General features: G+C 43.5%; 1 protein-coding gene across 6 annotated transcripts in view; it reads left to right on the top strand.

Annotated features, from left to right (window-relative positions):
* Positions 1–26,138, top strand: part of LOC144823747 (protein 4.1-like) — a 960,864-nt gene that overhangs the window by 429,277 nt on the left and 505,449 nt on the right. For all 6 annotated transcript variants that reach the window (XM_078682548.1, XM_078682547.1, XM_078682545.1 and 3 more), the window contains exon 3: positions 14,489–14,704. In XM_078682548.1, the coding sequence (XP_078538674.1) occupies positions 14,651–14,704 (54 nt within the window). In that variant the 5' untranslated portion in view covers positions 14,489–14,650. The remainder of the gene's footprint in view (positions 1–14,488; positions 14,705–26,138) is intronic.

Raw genomic sequence — 26,138 nt, 5'->3', positions numbered from 1 at the left:
CAGCAGCATTCACGGCCAGCGGCTTACAACCTGTCTACAGCAAGAGGAAGAGCAGGACGTCAGATTAAGGATTCAGCTATTCGTCAATGACCACCTTCAGGCTCCGGCTATTCCTCATTCTTCATTTATCAAGTTAGTGGGCAAAATATCTGCATACCTTAATCGTTGGCAGGCTATAACTATGGACCAATTAATTCTCTACCTCATTCAATTTGGCAGTACTCTAGTATTTCTTCAAATTCCACCTCCCTGTCTACTTCTACCAACTGTTCCAAAACATCTACACCTTTTCCGTTTAGAGGTTCTTACAGTGTTAGAAAAAGGAGCAATAGAACCAGTTCCTGCATCACAATGAGTGAAAGGATTCTATTCCCTCTTCTTTATGCTCCTCAAATAGTTCAGGCAATGGCGTCCTATTCTGGACTTGAAAAACCTCAACATTTACCTAAAGAAACAGTCCTTCTGAATGGTCTCCATGCAGTAGAGTTTCTTTTGAGCATGTCCACCCTCGACCTGAGGAACGCATATTTCCATATCCCCATTCACCCATCTCACACAAAGTTTTTGTTTCACAATAGTCAGGAGCCATTATCAATTCAGAGTCCTCCCTTTTGGCCTCAAATCTGCCCCTTTATTGGCATGTGCTTGTTGCAGTATTCCAGGCCTTGGGATGTCCTCAAAAGCAGTCCAAGATTTGGCAGAGATGGGCGGATTACCAGGAATTAGCTCTAGAACCTGTACACAGTGCCGAACAACAAATAGGCACCGAAATTAGATAATATGGCCAGGACACACATGCTTCTACTAGGACCTCAAGTAGCGCAAATGTGTAAGATCTTCGACTTTATGTTGGGGAGGAGGTGGGGCTGTCAAGGGCTTACTGTGGCCATGTTTGTTTACCATGTTTTACTTTGTTCCCTTTTCTGGGTGTACAGTAACATAATTTATCCTGACTAATACTGTGTTTGGATATGACCCTGATGGGTCACGTTGCTAACAAAAACTCAATAAAATCTGTGGTGAAAAAAAAAATCTGCCCCTCGGATATCCTGTGGCAGCCTTTCTCAGAAAACAAAGACACCAAGTATTCCCGTAGTTGGACAATTGGTTGGTCAAGGCTCCATCTCTGTGCGCAGCTCAAGCATCCACAGTATCCTGCCAACACTTTTCAGGGAAGTAGGCCTTACCCTGAATCCAGTAAAGTCAGTCTTACATCCTTCAAAGACTATTACCTTCCTAGGAGCAGCGCTCAACACAACGTTCAACAGAGCATTTCCATCCGTCGGGAGGCAATTAAAACTAATCTCGCTAGCAGAAATCACACAAAAACTAGAGGGATGATGTCTTCCTACATCCCTCTAGTTCCATTCTGCCGGCTAAGGATGCCTCCTCTCTAAGAGGAACTAGAGAAGCAGGGGCTACAAGCTGGGGGAACTTTCGACTATCTGATCACCATCACACCAGCCATGGTCCAAACCATCTCATGGTGGGCACACCGAAAAAATATTTCAGTCGGTCTTGCCTTTCTAATCCCATAATCTCTTTTGGTGATCACTACCAAGCCTCCCTCAACGGATGGGGAGCTTTCCTTCAAGACTTGTAGGTCAAGCAGGACAGCACGGGATCATGCCTCTTTTCCTGAGAAGCGCAGTGCATCTGGGAATAGGCAATTCGCAAACAATCTGTTCCTAAGGGCAGAACAGCTTCCCAGCAACCAGAAAACATCAGTAGATGCTCTAAGCAGACTAAAGTCGTTGTGTCCTGAATGGGAACTGTACCAGGCTACTCTCAACAGCATCTTCCTCCAGTGGAGAAAGCCTCGTCTCGATCTTTTTGCAACGCCATAGAACAAGAAATGCTAGTTCTTCGCAAGCTGGCATCACCATCAGGGATCATGGGGAATGCTTATTCGACGGCATGGTCAGGCATGCTTGCCTTTCCTCCAGGTGCTCTCCTACTAAGGCTGCTCATGAAGATGAAAGCTGATTCCTGCAGGATGATCCTCATAAATCCCTCCTGGCTGCGGCAACGTTTATGGAACTCCTCCTACTCTCAGATAAACATCACATTCTCTTGAAACAGATTCCATCGTCTTAATGATGTCCCAGGACCAAGTGCTGCGTCTAGATCCCAAATCTCTTCATTTATCGTCTTCGTTCCTGAACAAAATGAGTTTGCCCATCTGAACCTATCGTCTGAATGCAGAGAAATACTGTCCAGTGCTCGTGTGAGCAGTACTAACCAGACCTTTCGGCTGAAGTGGAAGCGTTTGTGCATTTGGGCCAACAGTCTAAAGTGCATCTTTTCTGTTCTTCACCTTAAGAGATTCTCCCTTATCTCCTGCACTTGGCTATATGAGGGTTGGTTCATGCCTCCATCAAGGTCCACTTAGCTGCTAACTCACTCTTTAGGAGATCTTTTACCTTACCTTCATTATGGCCATCTAGAAACTTTAACAATTCCTCAAGGGAAGCAGATAGGGGAAATCAGTTGCCAAACCGGTTTTCCCAGGGGTATGTAGCCCTGTGGTAGCCACACCCTGGGGGTGAACTAGGGAGCTCTGCATACCGCAAAAGGGGTCTAGTCATCTTGGGTGTGAGCAGAATGGTGCATTCTGGGATAGCCAAATGCCACACTCCACAAGGAGGGGTCACCGGATGGGAGGGAATCTGAGACACCCAAGCCTAAGGACACTTTCCAAGCATGAGGAGGGCCCCCTGGCACCCAGACCTCAGATCTCAACAAACTTGCAAAAAGGACTGCACTGCTGCCCCAGGGGGGCAGCAAAGAGAGGCTGCACTGTCTGAGACTGCAACTTCTACACCTGGTAGCTAAAAAAGAGAGGGACGGTCTGCTGTGCCCTGCTTTGGGAGAAGCTGTTTCCAGAACTCAGTCAAGCCAAGTGAACTCCAAGGACCAGCTTTCTGGCTCCCTATTTGCAGCACAGGCTCCCAAAAGCTGAAGAAGCCTCCTGGGGCAAGTTGGTAGCGCAGTGTCTTCATGTCACTAACTCCGCCGTGCAGCACCGACAACCAAGACCCCACACACAGAGTTTCACCCAAGTTCTTTGAGCCTGGAGTGCTGTTGGTGAGATGCTTATTCTCTCAGAAGGTGAGTTATTGACCAGGAAGGTTTTGCCCGTGACCACGTCATTATTGAACTGGACTTTGGCAAGACCAGAGAGGACTTCGTGGGATGTCAACCCTGCAACCAGGACCCCATCACCATCTTTGTGGACCGAGGAATCCCTTCAGGAAGACCCTGCTGACAACATTGCATCACAGGATCCTTAGAGCATCTTCAGCATCCTCCATCCCATGCATCAGGACCACTCAATAGGAATGCATAGCAACGTGGATAAAGTACCTGGAACTGCTGACGTACTACTGCTTCTGTGAATATAACTGTTCTTGAGGGCCTAACTGTCCCCCTGACTAGCTCTCTGCTGGAGTTGGTTGCCATAAGTACTCGTAACCAACCGCATTGACACTTACCAAACAAAGTCTTACTTGAAAAAGTTTCTAAGTGTCCAGTCTTTGACTTTGCCAAGGCTTTTTCGCTTTTGAGTGAAATTGCTTTGATTTATTATTGCATGTAAAATTTATCTATGGAATCCTCCTTTGGATCTTTTTGATTCTAGTGTCTAAATTCTTATAAAAATACAGTCTATTTTGATAAATTGGTGTTGGATTTCTTGATAGTCGTGTCGATTTCGTCTCAAATTGTTTTGGTGCTCTTTAAATGCTTAACACTAGGGTAAGCCTTGCTGCTCATTGCTGCCGCTACCCAGGGTTGGGCAGAGTGTTCTACAGACGAAATCTACTGGACCTAAAGGGATTGGTAAGTGTATTACACGATGAGGTTGCACATCCGCACCTTCTAATACACCAACCATGAGTTATTGTGGTGGCTGTTTCATTTGCTCCTCCTGCTTGGGACAATATCTCTCTATTGATCTATATCTAGGTCTGGCCTCTGTCATACACAAGCATATTGAATCATTTGTGATCATCTATTGAACCATTTATAGTCTTTAATTCAGAATCGTTGTTTCCTATTTACTGTTCCTCTTTCATGCCTAATTTCTAACCGTTTCATCTAAATTAAGAAATTCTGTACTCATTTTTCACTTTTGTGCTTTTTTCTGTTTTTTTGCAGAGGAGAGCTTACCTATCCTTGATATTTCCAGAGCTTTACATTATATATTCAAAAGAGAAAATGTTCAGATTGTCTAGACTTTAATTTATCACCTATGGCAGGTTTACCCATAAAAATAAATCTTCAGAAGCAACCATTGCTCCGTGAGTAGATTATCGGTCAAAATGGTATGTAATTTGTTTAGGTCTGATTTCTCAAAATAAATGTAACTTGATTGGAGCAGATCAATGTGATCATTACAAAAATATGTAGAACTTCAATTTTTGCCACTCTCCTTACTTTTTGTTTTGTCTTTCCATTCTGCTGTTCCTCTCTTCCAGCTGTTAGGGAATGCAAGAACGCCAGGCAGGACCAAAACCTTTCATCATTTGTGTGGAATCCTGGTTTAGGAGAGTCCTGTCACCGGCTTCTGTTCCAATGCTATGCGTGGTGACCTTGCACCTGCTCCTGGCTTTTCTAGCACCTGGTGCTGACCCCACTCATGTGTTGGCATTCTCCTAAGCTTTGCTGTCCAGGCTGTGGCCCTCTTATGCTCCATCTGGAGCACCTTGATCCCCTAAGGAATCTGGAGTCTGTTGTATGCCCTCCGCTGTGGTAGTCACCCTGGCACCAGACTGATGACTGGCTCCATCCCATCTTTTACTTCTTCCACTTTGCCGCTGGAGGCGTTGCTGACCTTGTTTTGACATTGGTGCTCATGAAGGCCCAGGCCCTCACTCTGTTTTTCAGGTGTCGGGTGTTCTATTGGTCGGAGTAGATCAGAGCTTTTGGGCTGCACCTGGCTAGGATTCTCCTTATGCCTTGTGATCATGACCCCTGAGTCCTAGACACTCTGCTCTCTTCTTTTTTGGTTTCTCTGCTAGCTCCATTATGGCTTTGGGAAACAATGTGTAAGTAGACAGATAATGATAAGGAAACATTTTGCACCTCTTCTCCTTTGTCCCAGGAGATTTATCGTTCCTTCCATTCTACCCAGTGAATTTAGTGAAGGGAGGGGGTTAGGGGAAGTGGTTTGACAATTGAGTTAATTTTGAAAGAGACTCAAACCTTAGCTGCCAGACATATTTTTGTTGTTGTTTTAATGAATGAGACTGTGTACATTTGTGGAGGTTTAGAATTTTACAAAACCCATGACAGTGGTGAAAACATATTTGTCAAGTCGGGGGCCTCCATTACAGAGCCCTTGCTACCCTTGAATAAGACACTGATGGAATTGATTAAATGTATTTGGAATAGATCAGCTTTTGCTATGGCAGTCAGTGGTAATTTGCTCAGTGTTATCACCTTATTACTAGTGACCCTGATTCTTTGTGTTCTAACTCTTGGTCTGATGCTTTCTTAAATCAGTTCAGTCACATGTCAACAGAAAGTAGTTTGATTCATCAGGTGGTTTGTCCTACTCTTGTGATGCTGTATGCCTTCCATCATGCTGCTCCAATGGTCTCTGGAACGAGGCACAGATGGTAATCCTGCTTATTTCTGGACATGTGTGCGGCTGTTGCTGAAGCCTGTGATGGTTTTGGAGCTACTAAGCAACACCTTGTACATTACACTAGTATAGTTAAGTCAATTGCCAGTTTAATTGACTTTTCTTTATCTATTTGCTGTAGTGCTAGGTTTGGTGTCTCTGGTGTCCTGAGGGCTGTCAAGGCTGAGTTGCTGGATGTTCCCTTCAATTGTTCCCAGCTGTTTAGAGCAGACCCTAGTGAGTTTATGAAGAGACACGGATGGGAGTACTTTACGGTCCAGATCGCTGATTTTTTATAAGCAGAAGCCGTAGAGGATGTACGGGCAGGCTGCTGGTTATTTCAGGGCTGGGCTGCATTTGTGTCACACTTCTGTTGAGTGTGTTTTTTTTTAACAACATATTTTATTTGGTTTTTCAATAAAGGGTCGGGCTGCAGCCCTACAGTGTCCTGTAGGAGAAAAAGGATTATTATCATGACAATTCCAGCATTTTTACCAATTTTCAATACCGGCCAAACATGCCGGTAATTCAAACGTAACAAACTACAGACAGTTTTTGATCTCAACACATGACTACAAATCATATTTTCACAGGGATCTGGTGACATACAATACGAGCCATGCTGATTAGAGTGCATGCGGGGGCCATGGGGCACCTTTTGAGTGTGTTTTGAGTTGTCATGCATTCACTAGTGTTGGTGGGGAGTGTCACAACTCTTTTTTGTGCCCATTTTTGTGCACCTTAACTTTTGCTTGTTGTTCTTTAAACGGTATTCCTTCTGCTACTCGCAAAATTGGTTTCAAAATCTTGTGCCTCCCATTCCTAAGGATCGTGTTCTAGTTCTGGTGTGAGTTTCAAACCTTCTTGGACAGGCGTGAACCATGGTCTGCATTTTCTTTTCTTGCAATTCTGTCATTTGTATGGTACGCTTGTTCTGGTAGTTATTCGGGGTGGACTTCCATGTGATCCCAGTTCAAATTTTGGGCCCAGATTTTGCTATTCTTCTGCCATTGTGGTTTCTGATTGTTGAGGCCTGTTTTTCCAGATGATACCTGTTGGCATTTGGTGGTGTTATTTGAGCATACCTTTGTTATTATCTGTTTCATGCTCCACATGTTTGGCTGTAGCCTGAGGAGTAGAAATAAGGGCCTACAATCCCCAGGACCTGTTAGATGTAGGATGTGCTGCTTGCCATTCTGGCCCCTCCCCTCTTGTCAACCTCTTTCTTCCATTCTCTTGAGTTGTTCTGTGGCTCTTTTGACTTTCCTTAAAAGGGGGGGGGGAAGGGGGGGGCTCATAGTTTTACTTAATGGCTGCTACAGTCTGTTGTGGCACTGTGGGTCAAGGCAGAGTGGATTATTGCTTCCGGGCCTGTGTGTGCTTTAGCAGCAGTTTTCTTTGGGTTCTGGTGCTAGTCATTCTTGATTGATACTTCCAACGTGGAAAAGATTACCTTAAAAGGTTTTCATCTGCTCTGTTATAATATGTTTACATTGCAGAAGTGTGGTGCATTGAACCCATGGAGTCCAATCCATTCTGACCTAGTCAGAAGTGCCACCTTTGTATAATAGGTTGACTCTTTGTTTCTCATTTCTCTATGCAATTTCCCCCGGTCCTAACAGGTGATGTGGGATGCCTGAAAATAGGCTGCTCTTAACTATTTATTCAAACGAGTCATGTGGATGGCAGCCCGCCACTGTCCTTGATGACCCAGCTTTCCCTTGGATTTGCTTGCCATTTAATGCTTTTGTAGTTTTCGATTTCTTTACTTTTTTCTGTGGTTTGCCATTGTTTTGGTTATCGGGGCGTCTTCCTTTACCCATTAATACACGCTGGTGGATGCCTTTTTCAGTGTGCTGTGGTGGAATTGATTGTCTTGGTTCGGTAGTGCAGATTTAACAGGCCCTGTCTATGCTCATCCTTGTACCTCCTCCAGCAGCTTGATGTTTGTGTTTCTGGCACTTTTTCACTGTTGCAGTTTGGGTTTCTATTTGTGGCCCTTGCTTTCTTTCTAATGATAGCCTTTGTTGGCTATTCATTAGACAGATGTTTTGTCTCTTTGGGTTGGGGCATTGATGTGCAACTGATAGTTACTGGTCTCTGTTGATACGTCAGGACAGCTGTGTAGTCTTGATCTGTGCCCCGAAGTGGGGATTGTGTGTGGATGGTTGGTTTAATTTACCCATACCCTTATCCTTCTTATAATTTAAGAGCTGGGATCTTAGCAATTCTGCTTTCTGTTGGTCCTGTTTTGGTAGGCATTCTTGTCTAGGACTCTTATTCTCTTCCCTACCCTTTCCTTTTTGTAGTTAGTTGGTATTGTCCTAGGTGTGCGAGGGTACGTTCCTTGATTTAGGATTTTGCCTCATAGCTTTGCTGTTGCCATTTGAGTCCAGGTCAATTTGTCATGTGTTTAGTGTGTATCAGGATATACTTTCCATCTACAAGTGACTTGGGATGAATAATCTTCTTGCTTTCTCCTCTGAACTGCCTACATTGGTTACTCCTTTGGTATTGCTTCATGAGGTGAGGGATCTGCCGGGTGGAATATTCATAAGATTAAATAGTTACTTTCTATAATCTCTGTAATCTTTCTGATGGATAATCTACCTGCATGTGGATTTCTCACTGACCTGCCCGCTTCTCCACTGTGCACTTGGTTCTGTGTCTTGCATTTCAACCACTGAAGTAAGTTTTTCAGATAAATTAGTTTACAGCATAAAGAGGAGAAGCAGATAGTACTCCATTTTCCTGCTCTGGCACTAGTACATTTAGTGTTAAAATGTATCTTTTGGGAAAATGTACTAATTTCCTTACTTCTTCTCCCTTCCCCTGTTCCTCAAGCTAAGTATAGATCTCCAAAGTAACTTTTCTCATATCACCTTAAAGAATGGAATCAGTAATACTACAGTAGTTGTTCAGCATATTAGAGGATTGGTGTGGAAACAAGCATCAATACCTCTTAGTACTATTGTGCGCTTCTTGAGCTGAACGTTACTGTCTAGGTCTGAGGAAGCGGCTGGAGCTCTGATGCTCTTAAGAGGATTCCCTTGTCCCTTCATCTTACGGCCATTTTCCGCTTCTTCTCATAGGCCATACAAGTCTACCCACTTCTGACGGGGGAGGGCTGGAGGTATGGTGCAGGTAGTGGCAGTCTGGCAAGATTTGTGTGGGCCTCTGAACTGTGGCTGCTTCAGTGCGGCTGTGGTCTCCACTCTGACAAGCCCTCAGTTGCACTACTGGTCTTTACTAGATTTGAAATTCTGCCTTGGTTCAGGAAGCTGGCCTGTGGACCTTTTAACGTTCCAGTGGCTAACTGTTCTATAGGAGTCTAATTTGATCTACATCCCTAGTCACCCTCAACAAATTGCTATGAAATGGTGAAACAGGAAGCAGGGGGGGGGGGCATTTCCTTCTTTTTCAGATTTAGAAGAGACTTGTTTTACTGTAGGTCTAAAATTCTAGTCCAATTAATATTTAAATATGATATAAACAGTAGTGGATGTTGGCTGGTGCAAAGACGGAGGAATGTTGGACTTAGGTTATCGGTTTCATATTGTAGGGGAGGGTCCCTGAAGTACCATTCAGTAATTATATCCTCCCAACACATCATCTCCTTCCACTTGTCTGCCCAGTTACCTGTTGCCATGTGCTGAGGCTCTGCCTAATTATTTTGTGCAAAATATATCTGAGCCCATCGCAATACTGCTGCACACCCTCCAATGGCTAGTGTTGCTGAAATTCTTATGGCTTTATTAAACTTTTGTCATACTAGCTCCCTTCTAACTAATAATTCACGGTCGACATACTATGATTTTGATACTGGCCTAGATTTTTAATGCCTGAAGGTCTATTTAGAAGACCCTTTCTCAGGTGGGTGGACAAGAAATAGAGAAATCTTCCTTTAATCTTGATGCAGAGTACATGGCGCTTATGGATCCTTGCGCCTCTCCCTCTCTGCCCTTACCCACCACCATCTTGAATTCCACCACTAATGCACCCGCTACTAACGCAGAGATACAGGACACCGATGTTCAGGAGGCTGGGCTAATGGCCACCCCACCGTCTTTACCAGTGCCTGCACTTGTGAGAACAATGTGGAACAATGCTGGACTCAATTGCAAATGCTAATGCTCAACTCCTACCTTACCCGTAGTGCATCGAAATGAAACAATGCCACCGTAAACCTCTTATTCCGTTAAATTTAATCAATAGTTTTTCAAAATTTACATATATAAATCACCAACACTCAAGTACAGTCAATTTAAAAGTTTAGAAAAACATCCAATCTCCCTTAAACCACAGACTCTCTATTGGGACATCCATTCACCCCTACAACCTTCTCTTATACACACTCTCAGACAACCACTCTCTCTGTCAGACTGAATGATACAATCATACATTCAATACACTCCCGTCACAAACCAGCATACCCATACCCATCTTGCAAAATTTCCAATTTATACAATTACAAGTGAAGATTCAAAAAGAAGTTCAATATACAACAGGGCCAAACATATAACAATTAGCTAAATCAAACACTTTTAATTTTTATAGACATTTTATATCTCCTTGATTGGCCACAAAAAGGTCGACGCGTTTCAAACCCCTTCACATACGGGGTTCTCATCAGGACCAAAAAGCTGGAAGACACAAAAGAAAGTTGTTGTTGGACTCAATTGCTAAGGCCATAACCTCTCAGTCTGAAAAAAAATTGACTCCCAAACGCTGACCTTAATGGACATGATCACCTATTTAAGGACTGTTGGTAGAAGAAAGGGCATTATAGAGGAAGTGTTCATTGACTTAAAAAGAATCCAACCTCAAAAATGGGTAATTGTGTAATTGCAACTGTAATTGTTCAGCAGTCGCATGAAAGCTTGGTGAAGTTTCAGCTGTAACTGAGTTCATCTTGATTGATTATAGGAACAACTTTGGTTACAGTCCAAGAGAACAGGCTCTGACCAGGCCTGTAATTGCTGAGATTGACTGCTCGATATCAGTGCATGAAGATTTGAGGTCTAATAAAAATTTGGCTTGGACGGTGAACTTTTCAGAGTTTTCTGCACTCCGTGGAGCTCACGAGTGCAGAAAACTCCTCTTCGCAATGTGCAGCTGAATTTTTCCCCTGATCGCGAACGAGCGGTAAGTTCACGATCGTGAACAGTAAGTCCGCGAGCTGCCGCTCGGGAACAATTTCTACCCGAGCTGCAGGAATACCAGCAGAAACTGCAGTTTGCACTGCACTCCGCACCTTGCGGAACTTCGAAGAGATTTTTGTAACTTCCCGGAGTTCCGCGTAGCAAAACTACGCAAACAACTCCCATGCCTAATAAAAATATGTTCCTAACTGATTGCTTCACTAAAGCTGAATCTGATTGCGAGGAGGAACCCCGTATAAACATAAAGGCAAGGGTAAAAATGCCCCTGCAATAAATAAGAGTAATGTTTTGGCATAAAACAGGGAGAATAAAAGGCGCCTCCAAGCCAAAAAAGATGATCCATCTGATTACTCTACTAATATAGTTCCGCATGTGAAGCCAGCCTACAAGCCTTGTAAAGATCTAGTATTAGCTAATGTGAGCTTATTATGCAATAAGAACTGAAAGCTGCGTACACAAACCCAACGCATCAAATACCAGTGCTTAAGGAGACAGAAAAAGATACATTCCTACGTCTCTGAGGCTGTTCCTAACAAAACAAATCTCGAGAACTTCACTTTGCAATTAATACATGTAAAGGACTTACCAAAATTCGAACTTTGCCATTGGGAAGAAACCAGACCATCAGAGCATGGTGGCCCAAAGGGGAGGCCACTGTCAACTGGTAGTAGCTTATAAATCTGTGCTAAAAAGAAAAGTCAATTTTTTTCCCCGATTATGGACGCAGGAGCCTTTGAACCTTTTTACCTTGGGCCAACACATTTTGACAAGACTCTTACTCAACTTCTAGGACCAAATGGATCTTCCTCTATTTCCCTGTGTTCGTTTAAAATTGTTTTTTTTTTAAGCAAAGACCAATGGAAATGGAAGGAACATACATGAATGGATTTAGTCCATGAAAGATTTCCGGATCGCAATGAGCCTAGGGATGTGTTAAATGTTAAGATCTATCCTGGAAGTTGTTCAAGGAAATCTCTCATCAGGCTTGCTAGACCCTCATCTGGGTTGCTAATCGCATACAAACCATCATCTGAATACTCTATCTACTCTGTTCTCTTTAATCCCTTTACATTTGTAGGAGCTCCAACGATTTCCTGAATAGAAGAAACCTCTTGCAATGACTTAAAGCCTTACCGGGCCTGGATAGTATCTCTTCACACGGCCTTTTGTTGGTACGATTCTTGGACCAAAAATGGGTATGAATAAAGAAATCACAGAAATTCTATGGTCCACTCTGTCCATTGTAAAAGCAATCTTCAGCTCAGAAATATTGCAATATACGAGCTCCATAGCAGGTGCCCTATTTGTTCACCTTTCCTTCGCAGTCAGTTTGCCTAATGATTTTATGCTCTAATAACATGAGGCATTAAAGCACAACCCCAACCAAGGAACCTAACCCCACAACCTTAGCACCCACAAGAGGTGAAACATTCAAATATCCAGCTGTCTGCACCCAGATCCCATTTAGATCCATCAAGGGCCCCAGTATAGAAATCGAAACCTTGCTTCCTGATTCAGTATGAAGATCGTGAAACCTTACTGTGGGCTCTAAGATCATCAACACATCACCAAAGAAATGAGCTGCCTTGTCAACCGAGTGCAAGGGCATGGTTCACACAAGACTGGCTAGCTATAGGTACAGCTACATTCCTCCCAACACTTTTTGTATATTTCATGTACTTTCCCAAGTGACATGATATGCCCAGAATTGGGTCCCAGGCACACTGTCACTGGAACCAAGCTGTACGCAGCAGGTGAGCCTGTAACTAGTACGAAACCTGCCCTGGGTTGCTTGTGTTCCAGTTCAGGGAGGACCTGCCCTGGCAGTTTGGGCTGGACTGTTCCCATGAGGAGCAGTGCCAAGACTGGGTCCAACTGAGATGGCATGGTGAGCAAAAGAACAATTAGTTGGGATGTTACTCCGAGCGATTGCCAGTGTTTAGACATACTGCAAGCATTCCACCCATCACCTTTTGTGTGTTTAATAGCTACAGGCAAGCCACAGACTAACTATGCAATAAGACACCTCAGGCATAGGACTCAATCATCAAAATGTGCCAGGCCAGAAGAAAAGATGAGGATGAGCAGCTTGGTAAGCTACAACATCTCTGGCCTAAGACAACAATTCGAAAACAAGGGTGGGATTATGTACATCAAAACATTTGAAATTGGTTCTTTTCAGGCTACCTGAGCCCTAGAAGAGATAAACATGGGTATACTGCTTAATGTGTACGTGCTGTAAAATCAGGACAGGGTCAACATGAGCATGGTTTTGCAATCTGGATCTCCCCAAGTCTTGCAGTATGGGTTACGTTAAACACTACTCATAATACCAATTTGTAGCACATATCCCTCTGAATTGAGTTTTAGAGACTGGAATTGTTCAGCATTTTCTTACCCACTGGAAATTCTAGTCGGTCTGCAACCCTGAAAAACATAGAAATCACATTAACCTGACATGATGGAACAACCAGCAGAAGTGAAATACGCAATATTTATAAAGACAAATACAAAAAAGTATATTGGAAAGTGTGTAGTGATTTCAACACAAGACCATGCTACTGAAAGCAGACTATCAACCCCACCCCCCCCTTAAAAAATGTGAACCTCAAAACAATGGACAAAAACACAGAAAACCTATATATATCAAACAAATACACGAAATCTTAAATATATTATTTGAGCCACTAACAAAAAAGTGAAAATAAAGATATTAATGCTATTATTCAAGTCACTGAAAAAAAAAGTGAAACTCAAGATATTAATGGGAACATTAGAGTTTTTCAATATGTAGATTTTGAAGCAATATGCTAGACACTGGCATATTACTGTTTTTTCCCTCTCCAAATGCATGCTATCTCTTTTTTGGCAAATTCCAATGATGCTTCAGTTGAGAACAGGAATCGTTCTTCCTACTTTCCGTTTGCTGTATTTGTGCTGCTCTCATGAATCAAGATAAGGATACCAATTTAATTGTTAGCTTTCATTTTCAAATTCCTTCACATTTACAGGTCATTTTTAAAACTTTTGATTGTCAATGTTTCTTTTTATTTATGTGTGGTATGTTAGATAATTTTTAAATTTTCTAAGCAGTGGCGTCTTCCCTGAGTAGGTGTTGTGGACCCCCAGGGGTCTGAAGAATACAGGTTAAGAACCTCTGTCCTAAACAATACTCCTTAGCTGTGTGTGCCAAGAAGACCATACTGCCTTCAGGCACTTATTTCTAATAATGTATTGGCTTCATGTTTGGTGGACATATTCCGTCTTCTCCCTCACAACACTGTTTGATTTTGTAATTTATTGCCACTGTTTGGGTGGGAGTGAGAAAGTAATTACTTGATGTATCTTTTTTGGTTAAAATCAATCCTTGCTTTTCCATCTCGTTGAAGTCCACCATTCATCTCAGATACTAGGTTGTGAAAAACCCATAGCAAATGATTGGGAACACTTGGGTAATGAGAGGGTAGGGGCAAGGCCTTAGTACATGAATGAACGCTTATGTCTCACCGAAAGTTCTGTAAAGTGACAGCTTTCTTTTGGTGAATGCCAATTCCCCATTGGAAGCAATGGTGGTGAGCACACACCAAGAAGAACAAATTCATTGAGGTACTTTTTTTTTTTGTCTTGGGTAGTATGTGGGTTGTCAAGTGACTGATGCACCTATGTAATTTCTACAATTGTTGCCCTCTCTCTATTGCAGCCAGCTCAGGAGGACCGGGAAGACAACCAGTTCTTTGACCAAGACTTTGAGGCGAAAGAAGACAAAGAAGGGACAGAGGACTGTGCAAAGGGAGATAACACTGAGACAAAGACTGGTACAGAGGTGAAAACTACCCAAAAGTCAGTCAAAAAATCCAAAGGCATGCGCTGCAAAGTCACCCTACTAGATGACACACTGTTGGAGTGTGATGTGGAGGTAATTTGAAAAATCTGCATGCTTACTAGTTGAAAACTCTTAGGTTAATGTATATGTGTGTACACACACACTCACTCTTTCTCACTGGCACACTCTCCCTCTCCCTCTCCCTCTCCCTCTCCCTCTCCCTCTCCCCCTCTCCCTCTCCCCGTCCCCCTCACCCTCACCCTCACCCTCTCCCTCTCTCCCTCCCTCTCTCCCTCCCCTCCTCTCTCCCCCCCCTCTCTCTCTCTCTCCCCCCTCTCTCTCTCTCTCTCTAACAGCTACCCTTCATTGCATTCATTGAGGCGTACATTACAGTCCTTCTCCACTGCATGGCTGTCGTTGTTGTGTTCTTGTGTGAAGCTTTATCACTGTACTGCTCATGAAACATGTTTTTTGTTATTAAGCAGTATTTTACCTTGCTGTAAAAGCACTCGTAGAGCTCCAGAGATATACCAAGAGCCAGGGATTTATGAGATTCTGCTGCTGCAGCATTTTCCGACCTAATTGTGGATTTACTGCACTTTTAACATTACCTACCATCTGCTCAATAATGAATTTGTGCCTAGCTTAATGAAGGTAAGTTTCAATTCTATTAAGTACACGGAGGCAGGGATTATGCTTTCCTTCTTCACTTTGAAATATCCTAAAACAGAGCAGCCATTAAAGCATTATAAAACTACTTTTCCATTGAAATATCGGGAAAAACAAAAAAAAAAACCACAAGAGCTCTTAAGTCCTTTACCCTCTGTAGTAAGGTCTCACCAAAGTCCTTCGTTGCAACCTGCTCTCCCTCTTTCTTAGTGCGAATCATGCCATGAGTTTCTTCTCATGCGTCTTGTTTAGCTCCATTATTTGATGCAAAGACATGCTGCGTTAGTGACCGTTCCACAATATCCTCTAACCCAAAGTACATTGTCAACCAATGTGAAAGACCCAACTTTGCAATAGACGTTAAAAAAGTGAATCATTAAAGGTAAAACAAACTTACTCCAAAACAGGGTGGGTTTGCATCGGACTTGATCACTGGGTGGGATAATCCTTGCCTCTGTGTCTATAATAGAAATAAAACTTACCTTCACTAAGCTAGGCAAATTTTCATTCTATGTCCGGAGTGGAGGTGAGGATTATGATATGTTCGAAGCTTACTCCCACACCAATTGAGCCACATCCATCACTGGCTTAAAATAGAATCTCTAAAAAGTAGAGTCTGAAGACCAGTCTGCTGCACGCATGAGATCCTCTAAGCATGCCACCAGACAAGAAGCTTCTGAAGCCATTACTCACCTTGCTGAGTGTGCTCCAAATACGTTGGTGTCAATTCTAGCTTCTTTGCATCACCCATCAGGCTATCGTAGGTGAGGATACCACTTTGTACGGTTTTCTCAATGCATTGAGAAGCTGTCTTTCGCCCAGAGGATAAACCTTCAGTCATTTGCTCATATTCCTTGATGCACTGAACCACCACAGTTTTGGAGATTCTGTAAAGGCTGGATAAAAAATTGTGCAAGTATTGGTTTTTGCACATATACTTGCTGTGAAAATTTCCCCCTCTGGGAAAAACACCCTAGCCATTAAATCTAAGGCTCACGCGTCTTAAACTCTCCTGCATGAGACAAGACGGAGTAACATTGCCAACTTGGCTGAAACTTCTTTCCGGGACAGAATTAGATTGATTAACTTTCCAAAGCACTGCATAGCGTGGTTCTGGTGGAAGAGAGCCACAAATCCCTCTAAGCATCCTACAAACAAAAGGATGCTCGCCAATCGGGGACACCATTGAGGGGAGCTTGCCCGCTAAATCGCACAGTGGAAAGCGTTAACTGCATGATATGCCAACCCATCCTCTGCTAGGGTCAGGATCCACACCCTGTCGCAGGCACAGACTCTCCCATTTCGTCCACAATGAATTGTAACTTTTGGTGGTGCTGTCTGCCCAAGCTCTGGAGAGGAGGTACTCAGCGTGGCACAAAAGGCCTGGGAGTTTCCAGCATTGCCTGGGATCCACCAAGTCATCAGATGCAAGGATCCCTCTGCTACCATCCAATGCAGTTTGAGATCCAGACTAAGCCGAATTCGAGGAAAGTGGGGGAGTCGGATTGGAGAATCCCAGGAAAGTTTCAGAAGCACTGGAAACCTTAATTGAGACTTCCATATAGGTGATATCATGAACACCTCTGCGTTTGCATGCATACCTGAGCCGACTCCGCAGGTGGCGGGAGTTCCAATACACTATTTGGTTTGCTTGGCCTGGGAGGTACTCTGCCATGACTGAGACCTGATTCTCCAGGCAGGAATTCCTGAACTCCTTTGCCATGCCCACCATGGCTCGGTACCTGTTGGCCCCCTCTCCCACTCAGGTGATTGATATAGCTCACCGCTGAGACCTTGCCCATCTTTCAGGGGACAGAAGACTGAATCTGGTCCTTCGTCCAACACTGAACAGCGAAGGACTCTGCCAGGAGCTCCAAACAATTTATATGTAAGTTCTGTTCTACTGGTGACCAGCTTTCTCCTCCGGAGAAATCCTCACACCTGGCACCCCACCCGCTGGCATCCGATTCTGTCACCAGATCGGTAGTGGAACCAAAGATTCCTCTCCCGTTCCAGGCCTCCATATGGGTGAGCCACCACTCTGTTTCCTCTCTGGCTTCGTCTGACCACGGAATTAACTGCAAATGTGTTAGACCCTTTTTCATGTGCTGTGCCTTGAGGTGCTGCAGGGCCAGTTAGTGAAGAGGGCCTGGAGAAATTGCTAGACTCGATGGAGAGGAGTTCCACTATGCGGGCGATATATCGGAGTGATTTGTAAGGTTTGGCCAACGTTTGGAGGAGCTCGCACCTGATCTTTGCCATCTTCTGAGATAGAATGCTCAGGTATGAAGATGTGGAGTCTATGACGAGCCCTGGAGTTGCACTACCAGTTTCTTGGGGCATTGGGCCAGGAGGCGCATGTAGTCTACATAAACGATAAGCCAAATTCCCTGCGCTCTGAAGATTCATACTGTTTGCTTAAGGACCTTTATGAAGGGGAGAGTGATGAATTAGAAGGTCTGGGAGGGGCACATGAACTGCAGAAAATAGCGATGAGGGGAAAAAACTGGAACCTCTAGTACAGATCCTCCAGGTTGAGGCGCACCATCCAATTGGACGGAAGCAGGACATCCCCGAGGAGGTGAAGTCTTCCCATTTCGAAGTGGCGGTATAGCAGTACCCGTTGAAGTCCCTAAGGTGGATAATAGGTCGGTGGCCCTCGTCGGTCTTGTCAACCAGAAAAAGGTTGCTGAGAAAATCGTTGGGATGCACCACTGACTGACAGATGGCTCCCTTCTGAAGAAGAGCTAAAACCTACTCATCTATGAGTGCTCCGTTGTGGGTGGGAAAGCAAATGGGCCTGGGGGAGCCGTAAACTACTGTGTGGAACCCATGCACACTCTGTAAGACCCATGCGTCTGAGTTAATCAACGCCTAGGCTGGTAGAAACAGTGGCAGCTGCCCCCTACCTTTATCTCAGCAGAAGGAAGGACTCTTAACGTTTCTGGCATTGTGCCTGCTTGCCCTTTGAATTCTCTGTGACCACAGAAGTGCTATCTTCTTTTCTGGTAGAAGTTGGTGAAGCGCAAGTTAGTCTGGTATTGGCCTCGTCCAGAGCCTCGACCCCTGGGGGGTGTTGGTTAGGAGAAACAGCCGCTGCCACAACTGTTCCTTCACAAAGGGATCCCCAAATAACCCCCTTTCGGCAATCGCTCCCACTTCAGAACAGGCAGGGTCCCCCAGTTTGGGGTCTACCTTGATCAGAAGGGAGTGGCACCTCTCTGTGGCTAGAGCCCAGTTTGCATTCCCCATGAAAATGATAGCGCACTCTGCCCAGTTTGAAATGATGTCGGAGGCGATGAGAGAACCTGATGCCTTGGCCTCCTCTGCCATATCTAGTATTTTGGTCATAGGGCGTATTGCGTCCTGCAATTTGTCTTGGCATGAACGACAAGATCTTTCGATGCCCTTCTTCAGGTCTTTGAAGAACTTCACTAGAAATGTGACCTTCTTGGCACTGATATTTATTCATTTATTTATTTGAGACGTTTTATATAGCGCAAACATGACCCATCAGGCTATCCGAGTGCTGTACATATAGCAGTCAAGTCATACATAGAGGGGGAAAAGAGAAAATAACAGGCAAGAAGGAATAAGCAAGGAGTGATACAAATACAATATATCAATCAAGCTGAGGGACTTCAGGACTACTCGTGAAGGACTCTTCATCAGAAGCATCTTGACTTCTTTTATGAAGGAGATAGTCGAGGGGTTTGTCCTTTATTCTGCTTTCATTCACAATATTTTGTTAATCCAGTATTGGATCTTTCATGGATTCACATGATTGAATGAGATTTAAAAGCAGTTAAGAAGCACATTGTATGTTACTTTTGTTTTTAAATGTAGGGTATGAATCTTTAGATTTATAATATCCAAAAAGAATATAAAGCTATATGGCAATATGTATATAAAGATATGAAAATAAATTTTAATAGGAAAAGAGTAGAAACAAGAAATGTGCAAAAAAGAATGGAGGGGTGAAAAAGAAATCTCAGTCACTGGAAAAGATGTTGCAGTACCACTTGACCAATGCTGTTTAATTGCGAACTACAGAATCTAATTAGTAATGCCTGGTGAAGGTATGTGCATTCTTCCAAGTAACCGCACAGCAGATGCCCTGGCTTTGCACGTCAGCAAACAGTGCAGTTGCAGCTGAAACAGTTCTGGTAGCGTGAGTGTGTTCAGCTTTCTATAGTGGCTTTACTACTGCTTGATGGCAATAGTGAATGGCGCTCGAAATCCAACGAGCAAATACTGTTTGGAAACAACCCTTTTGAGGAGCACTGTAGGCCACAAAGAGTTGATTAGACTTGCCAAAGCCTCTATTCTTTTGCAAATAGAACTTGAAGCATCTCTTCACATCCAACAAATGAAGGGCTCTCTCCACTGGAGTCATAGGATCTGGAAATAATGGATATCTGGGGTGAGGGCCACTTTCCCGTTCAGGGTAGGAAGAGTGCACTCCGGCCCAAAGGTAGTTGTGGGCATCTTTTTCTAACGGCTTGCGAAGCTGATTCGCCACGTACTTTGCCACTTTTTCAGCTGAGAACCACTCTGCTGGATGATGTCATCCGGGTCCAGCATATCCGGATCACCCTATGGCCTGGGGGGCCAGTCTGAAGCTTGGTGCCAAGTTCTGGAGGAGCCTGCCTCTTCCTCCGAATTCCTGAGGAAGTAGTCTTGTTGATCTGTGGCATCTGGGTGGAGTGGGTCGGGATAGGCTTTCGAAGATCCAGCAGGATCTTCTTGAGAAGATTTGGACAAAAATGCGTGCTTGAAATGCTCTAACACGTACTTATTTACTCCTCTACATTTTCTCTTTGGGGGTGTGGACCCCACAGATGGGGCATCCTATGGGGGCAATTTTTGTGCATACTTTGGCAATCTGATCTTAGAGGCGCTATTCCATGGGCCCCATGAGGTCATTCACTGTCCTGTAAATCAAGTTGTTAACCGCCTCGTAAAAGTCTTCATCCAACTAGAGGAATGACAATGAGTCCTCTTCCTCATAGGTAGGTAGCCTGTGAGGGTTGCATCACCATCCTGCCAAGAATGACAAATCTATATATAGGCATCCGGCAAGTAGAAAAGTCTAAGGCCGGAATGTGTGGGCTAAGGAAGCCCTTTCAATACACATGCAAGTTTGTAAAGTTATGGGGCTGGGAGAGAGCCAAGCGATATATGTGGGCTGAAGGCACACAATTATGCAGGCACAAGCCCTAGGGGCACAGACACACTGTATGATTTGGAGGGTAAATAAGCATCCCAGGACTGTGTCCCATCACTGGCCTTCAGAGGCCCTAAAATCACTTAAAGACCCCGCAAGGTGTACAATGTAATGGCACAATACATACCACAAGGGCGTGCCAAATCAGGAGATAACAGAAACATGGACACAGTGCTGAGCTGTACGTTACCCTGAACAGCAGGGACAAGGCTCAGTCAGTTTCAGGCTCTGTTGGCCCGCGTCTAACTCCCTATATTCAGGAGACACTTACCGCGGAGCCAGAGTGCCTCGCCTGTCACAGCGCCCTCTGGGCTGGCGTACCACACCACATCCAATAAGTGGGCCTCAGTCACATACTGAGCGCAGAAGCAAACCAAATTATCACTTGCTAGCTGTGTATAAACAGTCTTCGTATAGAGAGAAAAGCAAAACACCACTTAACTGGCTTCTGAGCAGCGAAGAAAGAGAGCATCCAGGCAGCAACAAAGAACCATGTTAGGACCATGCTGCATAGACTAAAGAAGGACTTGTGAACTCTTGTGTTTTTTTGTTTTTCCCTGGTATTCATGGGAAAAGTAGTTATATAATGCCTTAATGGCTTCTTTGTTATATGACATGTTATTAAAGCGAAGGAAAGCTTAATCCTCACCTCCGGTCCTGACATAGATAGACTTTGCTGATTTTTACAGATCAAAAATGTGTTAATAGCTCAAACTGGTGAAACAAAACTTACAAAAAGGTACAGACATGGTGGTGTACAATTGCAGACTATTTGCAAAGGTTATCTTCTAATCCTTTAGCTTCCTATTGTTGTGTTTGGGTAATAAAATGATACTTTTGAGGTGAAACCTTTGCTCTGCAGTATTAATGTGTGCTAAATTAGCAAAAGAATTCTATCACAATGTGCTTCCGAGCAGCATAATTTGGTCCTCCATTAGGGAATAATTCTAGTGGCCCTGAATATAGTTTTAGGTCCAACAGCTTTATTAGATGTTAGATTACAAATAACTTGTGATATCAGTGATACTTGATAGCGCCTTGGCATCACTCCCTCATTTCAATCAATGCCACTTTTCAAGGCATCATCTTTATGGGATTCTTCATTTTATTAGTCAAAGACAGGTGTTACCTTCTTTCCTTCTCAAATAGCAGGTTGGCTTTAACATGTATTGCTATAATTTTGCTTTTTAATCCATCTGATTCTTCTTTTGGAATGATCAAAGCTAACACTTTGACAGAATGCTGGCTAAATTAATAATTTTCGTATTAGTAACTGGAAGGGATCTCCAAATTCAAAGACCACACTTCCAGCATACCAAAGCCTTCTTGCTTCAAGGTGAAAGCTTGTCTGATAGTTTAGTATTTTCCCCCTGATCCCAGTCCAGCTGAAAATGATCCCAAGTTCAGACAGCATAGATTCTCAATGGGTCGGATTGGCCTATTGTACTACTTTCCCTTCTTTACCTGGATAAATCTGACTTGCAGCTCTAGTCTATTAAATTACATTTAGTGGCTGCTTATTTAAAGTGGATTTCTCTGTCATCTGTTTTTACTGTGTCTGTGATTAAATATTTCCTAGCAACCATTAAGTAAATTTTCCCCATTCAGCTTGAAAACTTTAGTCCAATGGGAACTGAGCATATTTCTTTCAAAATAGGCAGGGTCTCCTTACAAACCTACCCAAAAAGTGTATCTGCTTCCCCACACATAGAAATGTGTTTTTCTAGCTGTTGTTTTATTTGCCAGAAGAGTGAGTAAGCTACACGGTCTTTTCAGAGACAACCTAATGCACGTGTCCAGAGAAGTTACGTTTCTCTCAAGACTCCCCCCTTTTTAGACTTCCAAAAGTTCTCCAATTTCTATATAAATCCAGATTTTTCCTACTTTCCCCCCCGACAAGTCCCAACAGAAATTAGATACAAAGAGTGCTCTTTATAGATCATCTCCTGTGTTATAGCTTATGAGAGTGCCAGTAGGCTCTTACCAGGTATACCTATGGCCTACTGCAGGAGGGAGAAAGCCAACACCACTACTCTGATGAGCATCTTCCAGTTCCTCAATTTGTAGTGTCTCCACCTGGAAATAAGTCCATACCTTGCAAAGCAATACTGCATACATACAGACTCAATAACAGATTCCCTATTTGTTTAAGCTATCCTGTGCAGTTAATTTCCCTAATGATTTTATGCTTTTGATTCCATGATATTTTATTCTGTCATTCTCTGAGAAAATCCCATGACGGAGAAGGATAAGTTAGTACTTTGTTCTCCATCATGAGTGTTTATGAATTTATATAAATCTTGAACACTTCCTGTTGTCCAGGATCAGAGTTTTAAATCTGATTCTTTTTGGATCCTTTCTTCATCTGAACTTCAAAAATTAGCTTCGGAACGGACTAGGTGCTGTTGGGCATATTGGAACATACAACTTATAGAGTTCTTTAAGTAGTTAGGTCAAAAATGGATTATTGTGTAGTCTGAGGAAAGGAGCTCTATTCTGTGACTGTATTATTTATATATTTCCTAGAATTTTCTCATTTGCAGTGCTGTATTTTCAGATAAACATACTTTTTGATTGATTTTGTTACTTTGATTAATATGAAAAATGCAGTGTTGCCTCCCACAGTTATGTTTTCTTGTTACAGTTGGTTTTTATTTCGAAATATGCATCTTTAAAATAGAGGGTCGTGGAAAGTATGGCTATAGATACACACATGCTGTGCAAACTCCTGCCATCTAGTGTTGGGACCCTCAAAACCGACACTTTAGATGTCAAAATCAAAACCGCTCTCAGAGCAGACACACATGATATAAAAAATGGGCCTAAGATCCGAAAGCCCAGTCAACGACGGCCTAGACTGTCTCAGCCTACGGCAATCTTGAGCTGATTCTCCACAAGCTCCAGGATGAGATTGACGCTCAACAAAGTCATTTGGCCATACACCACCATACTGTCCGCATCCTTACTCGCCCACCTGGCACTGCTGCTCAACCATCTACACTGCAGTTGTCTTTCGAAAATGCCATCAACATGCCTCTTCCACCCAAGCAGCGCAAGAAGGCAGACAAGGCCCCCAGCCCTTTGCCCGAAATGCACAGCATTCACCTTCTCTGCCTCCTTCCACAGAGGACTCTCCTCTCTTATACACCTCAAGGGTCTACACATTCCGACACAGGGGACAATGGGGGTGGGGGGCTTTTAACACTCCTCCACATGGTAATCCATGGGAGTCCTATGATGCTGGGCCATAAGGGAACACAGATCCTGACCTGTACCCTGCTTGTACCTCCCCTCCAGACGACTCCACCTCCTAACAGGAGCTTATTGGCAGGGCTGCCTCCTACAAGGTGGATCTTCACACTGAATCTATCGCGGAGGAGTTACTCTTCAAGACTCTTTCCTCCACCCACTTCCTCCCCATTCTCAGAGGCATGCTACAACAGGCCTCGGCGATCGTCAGGGCCCTGTCCGCGCCAGTGTCTTTAAACCCAGGGTAGACATAAATTCAAGGCCTTCCCTACAGACCCTATTTACATATGTGGCCAGCTCCCATCTGACTCTCTGGTGGTTCATACTGGCCTCAAGAGAGCTAACTCACAGGCTACTTTTGATTCCCCGCCACCAGAAAAGCAACGCAAGTACATTGACGCTGCAGGAAAGAAGGTCCTTGTGCAATCAGCTAACCGTTGGTGAATCACCAATTCCATTGTGCTGCTTTGGCGCTATGACTGTACCCACTGGGACGTTATGGAGGAGCTCCTCCAGCATTTCCCAGAGCAGAATAGCAAGAAGCTGTACAAGATCATTTCAGAGGGTAAGCAGATCTCTAATGCCACCATCTGTTGTGCCCTAGATGCTGCCAACACTGCTGCTCAGGGCATATTCTCCAGCATTCTGTTGTGCAGGCATGCGTGGCTACGCATTTTTGGATTCAAGCTTTAAGTCCAACAAAATCTGCTCAAACTGCGGATCGATGGCCAACATCTGTGTGGTCCACAGATTGGCCAGATGTTGGAAAAGATTAAAAAAGAAACTGAAACAACAAAGTCTTCACACAGCCACCCCTCGCAGGTTCTTTCGGTGCCCATCATATAGTGAGGCACTAAGACAACCTTCCCCCCTACAACTCCACAGTGGGCCATGCCCCCAGGCCCTGCAATGATAAGTAAAATGGGCATCCCAAACTACCCTTCAGGGCTCGGGCAAAACAAGAGGAATGGGTAAACGTGCCTTCAAGGGATTTATTTGGTTATGTAATTAGATTATTTTATAGTAACATTTGAGAGCAAGATTAACTCTATGCTTGCTAATTAATTTTTCAGAAAACTTATTTCTTTACGCAATTTCTTCAAACGGGTGAAGCACCGTCTAAGGCAGAACAATATATTTCATATGGAATATTTATAAAAAGAAATGGTGTATAAAACAAGCAGAAACGGGTGTATATATGAAAATATTCACTTTTTATATTAAAATTTTTGTAAAGGGTACTTATATACAATACATGCAATGAGACCAGAAGGTAGTTATTCGACACTTGTTAACCTTCACTGTGACCATTGCCAACACTTTTTCTCAAAATAAGCCACAAATAAATATCAAGGAAAAAAGTGTATAGGTCGACATTTCGGTCTCTAGTTTTACACTGCGTAGATGGACTGGCTCGCCAAAAAGCTACTGTTGGCCTGGCACTATGCCGTACACTGTTTCAGCCCTCTGCAAAACCCACAGGCTAGCCACTGCTTTAGAGTCTTATGCACAGCATGTGTATCTACAGCTACATGCCTCACATGGAAAATGTTAATTGCTATGTGATTTGTTCGAGACGTGTCCTGTAGATACTCCTGCCATCTAGTGTTGGGCCTGGCTGTTTGCAAGTTGTTTTTCTTTGAAGAAGTCTGTGGTATTTCTCCTATTCTGAATTGGTATGACTTATGGAATGTATGAGGTATTGGAATGTGTTTAGGTCATAGTGTTGAGATCTGAAGTGAGGCAATTGAAGCTGCTGTCTCAGACTGGTTGGATGGGATCTTCTTCAGAGAATAAAGAGATCTTTCAAATATATATTGAAGTGTTCCTGCATAGCCGGCACTGGTATCCTGAAAGACGATCCTAACACCTAGCAAGATTAGAACATTCTGTGGTGAGACCTAATCTACTATTTTTGACATATGCTGTTTTTGGGTTTAACTTATGAAAGGATTGCGAACCCTTTAAGGATTTATCGTTTTTTTAAAAATTATTAATCTCCTAAAGTGAAGTTTTTAAAGAGCTATGATTTGCAAATATCGCACACAAACGCTCGCTAAAAAGAATTACGGCATTAGCTTGGAGCGGTCGGTGTGACTTGCGATTGTAGTTATTTTAGGAGTGTTACTTGTTGTGAGCGGAGGAGGAGCATAGCGATGCTCGATGCGCAAAGCTGAATCTTAGCACATAAAGAAAACCATTAGATATTTATTTCTTGCTTTTGCTCTTCCGAGCGTACTTTCCTGATAATTGGAAGCTGTTGACTCTTACGAATTTATCAACCTTTGATCTGTTCAACAGTTTCAGAAAGTTTTTGCTGGCTTTTCTAATGAGGTTTTCATTTCACGAGATTCAGTTTGTCCTTGGGAAATAACTTTATCG

This window comes from Lissotriton helveticus, chromosome 3_1, assembly GCF_964261635.1.
Source record: "Lissotriton helveticus chromosome 3_1, aLisHel1.1, whole genome shotgun sequence".
Classification (NCBI taxonomy): domain Eukaryota; kingdom Metazoa; phylum Chordata; class Amphibia; order Caudata; family Salamandridae; genus Lissotriton; species Lissotriton helveticus.
Note: the sequence above shows the minus strand (reverse complement) of the source record. Positions and strands in the feature narration are given on the sequence as shown.